Source organism: Strix uralensis, chromosome 5 (genome assembly GCF_047716275.1).
Source record: "Strix uralensis isolate ZFMK-TIS-50842 chromosome 5, bStrUra1, whole genome shotgun sequence".
NCBI classification, from domain to species: domain Eukaryota; kingdom Metazoa; phylum Chordata; class Aves; order Strigiformes; family Strigidae; genus Strix; species Strix uralensis.
In genome coordinates this window covers 40207005-40219315 of record NC_133976.1, presented here as the reverse complement: position 1 = coordinate 40219315, position 12311 = coordinate 40207005, and the positions used below count along the sequence as shown (strand labels likewise).

Sequence of the window (12311 nt, the reverse complement as noted above, 5' to 3'; positions counted from 1 at the left end):
ATAAAAACAGTTTATGCTGATCAATGTAAAAGCACCAACAGACTGGGAGAGAAGGCAACAACTGAAACCAAAACAAAAACCAAACCACCAAAATCCCCAACTTTGATATTGATGTATCTGGAAAAAAGTCAGCCCTAGTGGTATTTGTGACAGCATTTATGCATTTATCACTGCCTGAATGGTACCCTTCGCTTTCTAGCTCTGATAAATGAGGAAACCGAAATGGTTACTGCATAATTTACAGTATCACCAAAAAGAAATTCTGTTATCTTTTCCTTTATTTATTATGACGAAAACTTAAGACAATAAAGTCTTCTCCATCAGTAGCTAATTCCAGAGCTCCTACTACTACTGAGATTGCCCCAAACTCTTACATTTTAGGAGTACCCAATTTGTCAGCCATCAATATATTCATCCGTTCTCAAGTGCAAGGTGAACAACAGATTTGGAGAAAAGAATGAGGTGTACCATCACGATGCATGATCTTCTGTTCCTTTCTATTACCTCCCAGAAAACATGAAGAGTTCATGGCTGCTAGGAGCCATTGAGCTGCTCTCAGAGTACAGCTGAGAGGCAGCATGAGAGCTTGGGGCTGTTGCTCCACTCTCACCCCAAGCCCCATCAGCAACATCCAAGCCAATCCTTGGAGCAGCATCCTTCACTCTACTTTTGTAGGTTCTTGGCAACATACAGTCAACTCCACTCAGTTCCACAGGGCTTAAAACAATCACTCTATATTCCATAATCTTGTAGATGGTATCCATATTGTCAAACAGGAGGAATGGAAGAGACTTTATTTTCCATTTCAGCTTGGAAGTTCCACCATCTCCCAAAACAATCAAATTCACACTTATTTTCCTTCTCTTGTCTGCTTCCCACATGCCTTATTAAACATCTCAGCATTCTCCAACTGAGCCCCAACAACAAATTTGCACAAAACAGGGCTAGCAAGGTTTTACCAGGAATGCATTTTCTTAACATAGACACATATGAAGTCTCTTAAAAAAATTATCTGTCCACCTCTCTCTTTTGTGATCAACACTTATTGATAGAAGCATCATAATTTCTTCCTTTCAAACTGTCAATCCCAGCTAATCCTGAACTGTCAGTCAACAGATAATCATATAAAAAACTGTGTCTAAAAGCAGACACCTTAAAGCTAACGTTGAGCCCTCTACTGCCAGCTTGTTAGTAACGTAGCAGAAAACTCTTAAAGCATCATATTACAATTATTTATTTATACCTGAGAGAAATAAGTATACTTCAATCCAGTTTATTACCATTAACAAAAAAAAAATCTATACATCTGCTCATGTTTATTGTCACTTAATGCTTGTAGTAATGGCAGCCAGATGACATTTTCAGTATTCAGCAAGCTACACAATGGGTATTCCTCCGCCAGAGTAGTGCATGAAGAAAGAGAGATGCTATTCAATGCTAGTGTTCAGTGACTCATAAGACTGTGACCAGTTGGAAGATTTAAAGTATCTATGTTAAACACTGTGACTTCTCAGCTTAAAGAAAAATAGCAATGCTCCTTTGGGAAGGGACTGTAAAATAAAGTAGATAAAAAAACCAAGCAAACTACTTGCCTGACTGCTACAAATACTTTCATACTCATCCACAAGATCGAAAATGGTAGTTGATGTATGCTTCAGGAAGGAATGTAGAAAATCTGAGTACATGCTCATAGTAGCTAGAACAGATTTAAAAAGAAACAGCCACATTAATCAGACACAACTTGGTAAAAAACAACCCAACAGAGTAAATAAATAATAAATAAATCATTCTGATGACAAGGCATCTCATCTTTCATAACTAAACGAGGATAATGATGGTATGAACTACTGATATCCCATGAAGTCAGAAGAATTTATCAGCTAAGACAGTAAGATACACAGAAGCTGTAAGTGAAATAATTCTAAAACTTTTGCTGTAAATCTGTCATCTGTGAAAGTTTTAACAACAAACTCGTTTGCATATCTTCACAAAACTAATCCACCTTGTGTCTTACATCACCAGAGCATCTCATTTGTGCCATCAGCTCCCACAGAAGACGCAAACTTTCAAAACCCCAGTAACTGGAAGAAATTAACTTTCTGCACCTTTTTAATGAGACTGTTTTTGACAAAAAAAAATCAGCAGAGTAATACAGAAAAAACCCTGTATATATTTACATCTCACAAATAAAATGCGTGGTCAACTATTATGAAAACTTCAGATTGTCTCACCAGCTTCCCCAGGATCATCCTCACGCAACAGTACAGCGCTCACAGTGACATCTTCTGTGATGTTGGACATGTCCAGATTTACAAACATTCCTGTCTGCTGAGGCGAGAGTGCCATTGTCCAGCTACTGTCATCCAACTAGAAGCATAACAAGAACATAAGGAAAATGAATAGCAATCTCAGACTACTACAAGCCTAGCTCCGAGTTTTTTTCTTCTATATGAATGGTATAAACAAATCAATCCTAAAAAACTAATAGTGAAATAAATGCCTTTAGATTAGGTGCAACTATGCTTTTAAGAAACAGCTCTGAAAAGATAAATTTTAATCTGGAAAAAGGAAATTCTCAATTTTTTTTTTTTCATGAAATAACTAAAGTAGAAACTAATCTAGTAAAACTGTCTACTTTAAAACACCATGTATTACTTTTCACCTTAAAACACATAAGTCACTCTAAACTTTCATATTCTATTATGCTAAATGTTTGTCATTCAAAGTAAAGAGAGACAGACTAACACTGACTAGGTTGTAAAGCAGCTGTGAAAAGTTAAGCAAAATGGTTAAAATTTGAATCAGAACCATTTCAACCTTCTTGGTGAATTGCTTAAAACCATTTGATCAAATGAAGCAATATATGTTTAAAATAGCAAGTATCAGAATATTAAAGGGACAAATAAAGACATACCTATACTTTGTGGGGGGTATTTCAGGGGGAGATATCTGATAACATATCAGACATCAGAGAAACAAAATGGCCAAAACAGAAGATAGACTGTACATATACTGCACTGACAAGACAGCTTCCTATAGCTGTTTCCATGACAGCAATTGCTTTCTCAGCAATAATTAATGCTATACAAAGACCCAGAGGTGTGTCACTAGTCAATTCTTTTTCTTGACTCTTAAAATGGTCCCACCCAAACAAGTACAAACAGGGAACCAGATGACATTGCTGTAGTAGTCTCTTAAGCATATCCAAAAACTGTGGACATATACCTGTTACTCTTCCTTTTATGTTCCAGTTTCTACCCACAGTATTCCTCTTGCCTGACCTCTCTCTGCCATTATGCCCTCTAGCCAACCAGAACAGAATGCTACAGCACTCTGACTGCAAAGTGAAAATAACAAGAAACTCAGTTCCAGTAAAATCATATCAGGTCTCTGTGGGAAATATGAAAAGGGCTGATGAGTGTTCTTATCTATCAGCAAGTAAATTTCCACAAGACATAATTTTAAGTCCTTTTTCCATCACCCTCCTGTGAAAACCTTTGTCTAATCCCAAATTTCCCACTGCTGATCTAAACCGGATTCAAGTCAGAGCACCAAATGCTAACCTGAAATGTACTCCACTTACAAAACACTAGTTACAGAATAACAAGAGGCTCTGAATCAAGAGGAAAAGTGTCACTTCTAAGAGCTGGATACCTATTGATCAATCAGGCCCCAAAACTCAATAACTTAAGGAAACAAACGGGCTGTATCAAACTACAGAAACTAGAAGGGAGAATGAATTAAAATGCACATACAGAAACACATCTTAACTTGTTTTGAGTTAATTTAAAAATAAAGATAAAATACTTCAGACGCCCCTACTGATAACTTCTCTCATCAGTGTTTTTCCAAAGACATTACAGTAGAAGATAATTAACGTAATCTGAAAAGTCATCAGAAGAGCTTGTTCTTTGAAGCCCAAACTTTAACATCTAAGTGCAACCTAATACTGGAGAGTGCTAAAATAAGAAAAATTCTGGAGGTTTAACTTGCTGACATAGAACAACTGACTTGAAGAATTTGTAAACAAGCAAATTCAGGACTTTTGTAGTCCTTATAACATCAGCTTGTGACTATTTTAACACACACGGTGTATTTAGCAAGTCCTTAAAGCCCTCTATTATTCCTCACTGCATCGTCTCAAAGAACATTACAGTAATAAATAATACTAGTAGCAAGCAGCCAACAGTAGTACTAGCAAGCTTGCACCACCTAGTTTGTCCGTGGTGCAAACAACACTGAAACACTGTAAACTTGTAGTTTCTTCTAAGTTTCACAGGATCAAAGGAGAAAAAGGTGCTCTAACCATCTTACCATTGACAGATTGCTAAAAAGTCCAGGAGTTGGTAGAATCAGAGGAGATTTTCCTCCTGTTCCCAGGATGGCAGACATATCTGATGGCTTCATGGAGCTTCGAGTTAGTGCAGTAACTGAAAAAGAGAGAGCCTTTTCTAAAAAGAAAAAGTATTTAAGGCAACTATGCTCTATCAAGGAGCTCCAAATTAAATCTTATAACTGAGATTGAAGTATTTATGAAATTCTGCCCTGTCACACAAGAAACAGACAAATCAGCCTGACAGAGAAGTAACTTGCTCCTGTCCATCCTCATTTTCCTTCCATCAGAAGGCTTGTACCAAATCCACAAATGCCAATTACAAAATAAAAACAAGTCTTATGTCCAACGCTTAGAAAAAAGGTTAACTACCAATAATGGAATTTAATGATCTACACATCTAGTTACTCTAGAGTTATACAAACACCCTGTTAAACAAGTCTGGAGCACACTCAAGCCCTAGTTTTTCAAGTAGGGCATGTATAAACATAAAGACAAAGGCTATCTGCTGTCATTTCAGTTCCTCCTCGAGTCCAGCAGCATTCCAGATAGAAGCCTGAAGCCAGGTTGAATGCATATGTATATATGCACCAAATATGTGACATACCTTCAGTTACTAGAGTTCATTAGTAAACACACATGATGAGCACAAATAGCAATAAATTTCCAGTCACACTTTCTTGGAAATTGGTCTTCAAACCCTTAAAGCGAAAGGCAACCACAAGTCTGCTCTACCAAGCACTGCATCTGCTCCAGATACTCCTGCACATCAGTGCTGTGGCTAGTGTTCCCAGGAATATCTGACCCCTGTTAAAAACAGAGATGCTGCTTTGCAAGATGATAAATGCCACAGCCTATGACAACAGGGAGCTCCACCACAACAGACCTTCACAGAGCCCAAAGACCATAGAATTTGCATCGAGACAGTGGCTGCTTTCGTCCCCTTATCAATCACAAACAGCCTGGGAAGCCATTCAAAAACATTGGTTGCATCAAGAAAGCGCCAGGCAAATCAAGAGCTGTGTCAATGGTGGTAGAGGGAATGACACATAGTCCCAATATTTTGTTAGTAAATTTGGAGAGAGAAGTGCTTGTACAATCCTCAACAGCAGTTCTTGATAATAAGACAGCTTCAGTCAGCATTGAGATCATTAATGTTTCCTTCTGGGTTTGAGGACTGCTGGAATCAGAAGCATCAAAGATGCCCACAACAGCATATACAACCACAAAATAAAGAGCACGCTCCAGGTCTCCATCAGACTCCATCCAGTTTGGAAGCAGAAGATCAAATGCCTACGGCAATTTAAAATTTTTTTTTTCCAGTGCCTGAGGTAAACAGAACTTTCTTGGCATGTCCCTAGTCCTGAAGAGTGTATCTCATCAGATCTCTTGACATCCTCAAGTTATAAGGGGGCAAGGTCATTGCAAACAAGTACAGAGACCCTAGAAAACTTCATATTAATTGCCAGATTTAGTTTTCCATGCATCAGTTTCACACAGATTGAGAAAGCTGAAGAACTAAAGGTTCCTGTCCCAAGGTTTATGTCCTTGTAGTAGCACATATCTTGAATCACCACAAACAAATTTTCCCTAAACTCTTGAGACGTGAAAGTCAGGCATACTGAAGATCAAAGAGACAAATCAATTTTCAATCTGTAGAACGAGAACTGTGGCTACTAACATTAACAGTCTGACTGAAATCGCAGATCAAAGCATTTAAATTGTTAATGAGTCATCCTCTTCCTCTCCTCCATGGTACTGGAAAATAACTCCTCTAACACCCCCTACCCATATGATACAACACAGTTAAAAGTCAGCAATTTACAGGGTGACAGAAAAGAACTATGTTGAATAATCCTCACATACAGTTTCTAATACCCCCAAATCCACAATTATGAGCAACTGACATCACAGGAAGCAAAAAACCTTGTCCTCAGGAGAGGAGATAATGGATGCACTTCATAAGAACACTTTAAATGTTTCACTGTAGGAATGGGACTGTACAACAGAAACAGGAGTGAAAATGGCAATGCCTTGTTTGTTGCAGAATCTTCAGACAGTTTGAAAGAGAAGTAGCTCCAGCCTATGTAGCAGATCACACTTGACTCAGAGATTCTGTACGATGCAGTGGCAGAGGTAAAACAGAAGAAAGCCAGGATGCCAAGGAGAAATGCAGAGTTGTGATGAAGAAGTGCCAAAGTCGTTGGATTAAATAGTGTAGGAACATCAAATAGCAAGCCTTTTGTAAGGACTGCCTGTCCACTCATAATGCTGTTTGAAGAAAGCTTATCACAAATCACAGCCACACCTGTGGATAACTGTCAGCTGTGTTTAGGGAAGTTTGCAGAAAGAACCATTATTCAGAAACCAGAAAGTCTCCTTCTGAAGTCTGTAACAAAATAGATGGTAGGTTTACAGAGTATATGCTGTGCAGTAATATCTCTGTTCTGACCAGCCATACAAATGAACAGAACTGCTCAACATTAAACCTTCTTGATTGGAGTATTTTACATCCGTGATCTCTACTTTCACCCAGCATCAATTCTCTACATGATTTGGGGGCAGCTGCTGCATACTACCTCTTACTAAATTCTGTACTGCTGAGCTTTCTGAAAATAGACAAAACAGAAACTTGATAGTGACAAAATCATGGCAAGCTGTTAGATCAACACACTAACTGAAATAAAAATCTGCACTGAAGACAGACAATGGTCCAGATGGTATACACATGTTCTAATTTGAAGATAAAAGCGGGAAAAAGAGCTGCTGGACTTTGAAGTGCTCTCTGACCATTACAGTACAACACACAACGCTTCTCTCTTGAAACGACTAACACAGCACCCATCTCCAAGCAGTCCTGAAAGGAGGATGTGGAGCAGCAGAAGGTGCAACTGTTCTCTTGAAGCTTTGTGGAGCAGCAGAAGGTGCAACTGTTCTCTTGAAGCTTGATGGAAAACACACTGGCTAGATGATGACGAAAAAGAGGAATCCCTTACATAAATGCCTGAATGATGACAAAAGAAAGACTACAGGACGAGACTGTGACAAGTAAAAGGGAGGTAAGCCCTGGTGATGACATGGAAATGTAAGGAATAGGCATATTTCTTTATTTCACCCACAGCTAGGGAGGAAGGCTCTAAGAGGATTACAGACCTTTTCATAGTATGTTTACTGTCAAGTCAACACTAAGAACAACTTGCAGTTTCACTGCAAGAGCTGTGAATGCTGACACACAAGTAGCTTGTGCTTGAGGAGAAGGCTGATGCTAACAGCATTTGTCTTTGCTGCTGGCTGCCCAAACAGAAGTCACTAGATATTACACTAAACAAGAACAAGCAGGGGCTACACAGAACTTGCCAGGAAACTTGAGAAATCATGAAGAATCAGTCTCTCTGGAACTATCCTTGCACCAGTCCCACCTTGGTAACAACCCCCAACACACTCCTAATATGTGTCAGCTGATGCAGAACACAGGGGTTGAGATTGGGAGGTTTCAAGGGAACCTGACTGAACCACCATGTGCGGTTCCACAGCCTTTCTTTGAGGTGTGTTACCTAATTTCTTCTGCTAGTGGAGCGGGAAAACATTTACCAGTGGAACCAATAAATATACCTGGTAGAAAGGCTGGCAACAGAATTAATTTGACACAAGAACAAGGATGGAAAAATACCTGAAGAGACACTACACAACAGACAATCCTGAAGAATTAAAAGCTACTGCGAAACCAAAACAAGATTGTGAAAAAGAAGGAAACACAGCAAACTAGACTGCTGACTAGAAAGGCAAGAATGAGTTTCAACACGGTACCTGAGAGAAACTGAAATGATACTGGACATACTCTTGTGCCAAACAAAAACCCACTGACATTCAACAATAGCATATATAACACGAACATATATATTGACTGCTACTAGGGTTGGGTTTTTTCCATATTAATAAATGTGTTTAATTTCAGAATCACAGAATTACCAAGTAGTTGAGGTTGAAGGAACCTCTGGAGATCACCTGCTCCAACACCCCCACCCAAAGCAGTGTCAACTAGAAAAGGCTGTTCAGGACCTTGTCCAGTCAATTTTGGTTATCTCCAAGGACGGAGACTGCACAGACTGTCCGGGCAACTAGTTCTAGCCTTCCTTTCATTACCTTTAGCGTAAAAAAGTTTTTTCTTATGTATATTGTATTGTGCCTATTGCCTTTTGACTTTTCACTGGGCACCACCAAGAAGAGCCTGGCTGTCTTTTTGCTCCCTCCCATCAGGTATTTATATACACTGACAAGATTCCCCTGAGCCTACTCTTTCCTAGGCTAAACAATCCCAGCTCTTCTCAGCTTCTCCTCACATGTCAGATGCTTCAACCCACAATCAACTCTGCAGCCCTCCACTGGACGCACTACAGAACGTCCATGCCTTTCTTGTTATGAAATGTTATCAGTTATGAAGTCTAAGTGTATTATTCATTTAACTAAATACTAAAGAAAGTAGTCGTACCTGGCTGGCGAAGCAGTGAACCAGGAGTTCGGGAAATCAACTGTCCTCTCGGCGTCATGTTTCCAATAGTGTCATCCAGGGATGTAAGAACTGATTAATAAACAAGTTAAGAAACACTCTCCTAACCACACTTTTGGCTCTATTTGAAACAATTGTGAATACTTGGAAAGGAAAAATATTTTGCTGTAGCTCAAATATTATGGAGATTAGACATCTTGTCTTTCAGACTAAAGTAGAAAGTCCCATTCATAAGCCCAAATTACGTCACAAAATGTTTCACCAGAAGCTTAAAAACTGGAGGACTAAAAGGGGCACTGCAAAGTAAAGTTCAGAAACCTGAGCACAACACATCTGGGAGATCTCACTCCCCATAATGGCTCAGATCAAAGAGAATATTTTTACCCCATGAGGAGCTGCTTTATGCTACATAAACCATAACAAGAAAATCTTGAGACTGAATGCATTTTAAGAAAAGTTCTCTCTCTCTCTCAGTTCCAGGGTGCTGATGACTTTAACAAAACAAGTTTCTGTTGCTCTCCTTTGCTTCTTCCTGTCAGCAACTAGGTTCAAGTGCTCTAGGTATGGTTTACTAAGAAGTAGTTGAGTAAAAGTTTCAGTATCCTATATTAATTATATCAGTGTCCAAGAGCATCATGATTTTTAGGGACAATATAATCAGGGCCAATATATCAATAGTTTAATTGTGCTTGCAAAAAACAGAAGGAAGAGCAAAGGTACTGGATTCCTTTGCTATTGTAACCAGAAAAATACCATTATATTAGCTGTCAAATTACACAGTATTTTTTTTCTTATTGTAAGTAAGTGGGAGGAAAAAATTTTGTGAAAATATAAATCTATGTCTGTGCACTCCTCTTGCTATTACTGTGGATGGAAAGTTAAGATATGCTGAATAATCACAATATTCTGATACATGCAAAAGAGCACAAAATCATAAAATTAGGATATAATGAAGAAAACTTCACTTTTTCAAAAACTCAGAGATGGGGTCAGCTATGGATCACACAGTTCTCTGGGCTGACATCAACCCGAGTTCATGAAAAACAGTAAAACACCACACTACACAAATGTGACAGCACAAGTTTAGGAGATTGGCAATGCAACATCCCTGCAATCATATTTAACCCATAACCAAAATAATCAATCTAAATGCAGTCAAGAATTGACTATACAAGCATTTTGACAATCTCTTTACTTTCCCTGAAGTCTACTGAATAATCTGTTCTGAGCCATCACTACAAAAGCTTTGACATGGTTTGAGACCACAATGGCGGGAAAAGGAGGGGAGAAACAAAACCCCATTTGGAGGAAATGCTATTCTGTGAAAAGGTAAATTATTACATCTTTCAGCCTACCCTAAGTTCTTCTGTAAAGGCCAAGTAATGTACCACATTGCTGAAAAAGCAGTATTTTTCTAAACGAAACTCATCCAGACTTCCTATTCACACTTTCAGTCAGTCATTAATATCCCTCCCTACTAGTTTTTAGATACTGCACTCATAGTTTTGTTTTTGAACTTTTCCCCTTCTTAATGCGTGATAATACCACACAGAAAACAGACTACAGAAGGGGAAAATATGAGACAGTTCAAAAGCAAAATTTTGACTGCAGAATAACTTACAGATCAGATAACAATTTCACATTAACATCAACATGCTCAAAATCAAAGCAGTGGTAAAAATACATGCACCTTGTGAACACAAGCCATGATTAAAGATAAGTTTTTACAGAAAAAGGACACTAGAAACTCTTCTCTGAGAGCTTTGCTTCCGTCCAGCTCTGCCCATCTCTGCATCACGGGGGGATGACATGTCTCCAAACCCATTTCTAGAGAACAGCAACATAGACAGAAAGTAAGCAAGTGAATCCAAGCAAAACACAAGAATATTTTTTTGTTGCTTCTAGTAACTCCACAACTGGGAAACTTAGACAAAGCGTAAGTCACCTCTAATTCTGGTACTGATGTCCAGTTTCCTCTACTGAACATGTAGTATTGCTCATCAGCTTTGGAAAATGAGTTTGTCTGAAAACTCACACTTTGGCCCTCCTAAATCACAACAGACTTTTTCTTATATAAAAAAACCAAACCAAAACCAAACTAGTAAGAAATGCAACAGTATGAAATTCAATTTTGAATTGAAAAATTAAATTGAAAGAATGACATGATTTAACTTTTTTTTTTCTTCAGATACACAAAATCACCACAGATTGAGAAAGCTTTCATGTCTTGCAGGAGAGGAAAAAAAATCGTCAACAATTATTAAAATGAAAAGAAGCCACAGGTGGACTATGAAGGCCGCAGCTGTGGCTGCCTACGCAGGCGTGCCTGTAGAACACCCTGCGAAGGCCCGGCTCATTGATTCCTGCGTAATTAACATCTCCCGTTTAATCTATAAATATACTGCAGAAGAAATCAAACCGATTTAAAGCTCTCGGGTGACATAAAAGCCTCCAATACCCCTCAGAAGCCGTTATAGCCTCACCGCGTTTTCCAGCCCGCCCACTGAGCACACCGCTGCCCCGCGGCCGCTACAGGGGGGATGGGTCTCACCACATCACAGCGGCGGCAGGCCCACGCTCCCCCGGGACACACTCCCCGGTGCCGGCACCGACCGGCCGCCCCCGCCCCACCGCCCCGCGCCGCCCCGCGCCTCCCACCTCTCCATGCCGGCCCCCGGCCCGGCACAACCCAGGCTCGACCGTTCCCGCCTCCGGCAGCGCCGGGCCGCCACCCGGAAAGAGAGGGGCGGGCTTCCGCCCGCGCGAGGCGGGACTGCCGCACTGCGCCTGCGCCGCGCCCCGCGCCCGCCCGGCCGCGGGGGACCGGCCACCGGCGCCGAGCCCCGCCGGCAGCCCGGCCCCGCGGAACGGCTGTGCTAGGCTGAGGGCAGCCGCGCCCCGTCAGGCGGCCGGGCAGGCCGCGGCGATGAGCGGGTAACGGCCCGCCCTGCCCTCCTCTGCCCGGGCGGCAACTGTCACCCGCCAACGGCTGCTCTCCTCTGTCACAGCGCGGGCAGGGGGATCCCGCATTAAGCGGCAAAGCTTAAACCCCCCCTAGTTTAAAAGTTTCAGGTGCTGTTTAGGTTATCTCATTGCACAGAGGAGGACTAAGCGGATGCGCAAAGTATTTTCTTACACGTTCAGTTGGAGCAACCTGCCTACCAGCCTTTGCAAGGATGAGTTTTTCACCAATTTACAAACTATTTTGTAAATTTTTCTATTTCTCTTCCTCTCCCCTTTCTCCCAGTGTAACACGGAGTACTGGCACCAACTTTCAGAGGTAAGGTAGTAACTACCATGCAGGATCACTCAATGCTCATCTCCCTGGACACGCTAACCGTTATAAAACTACCTCTTCCCTTCCTCCCCAAAATGGATTTTAAACCTTTTAACTACAGAAAACCAGTTACTACTCTTACCAGTACTAATGACTGATGCCTGCAAGCAGTTGGTGCTAATTGACGTAAAAGG

General features: G+C 40.6%; 1 protein-coding gene across 3 annotated transcripts in view; it reads right to left on the bottom strand.

The window, feature by feature from the left end:
• Positions 1–11563, bottom strand: part of NUP107 (nucleoporin 107) — a 31793-nt gene extending 20230 nt beyond the window's left edge. The window contains exons 1-6 of one of the 3 annotated variants that reach the window (XM_074870535.1): positions 11499–11563; positions 10569–10667; positions 8823–8912; positions 4315–4430; positions 2232–2367; positions 1593–1696 (exon numbers count right to left, since the gene is read on the bottom strand). In XM_074870535.1, coding sequence (XP_074726636.1) covers positions 1593–1696; positions 2232–2367; positions 4315–4430; positions 8823–8912; positions 10569–10665 — 543 coding nt within the window. In that variant the 5' untranslated portion in view covers positions 10666–10667; positions 11499–11563. Of the gene's footprint in view, positions 1–1592; positions 1697–2231; positions 2368–4314; positions 4431–8822; positions 8913–10530; positions 10668–11498 lie in introns of those variants that run through there. The other 2 variants (XM_074870538.1, XM_074870537.1) reach the window with 2 other exon arrangements.
• Between the last annotated feature and the right edge of the window lie 748 nt (positions 11564–12311).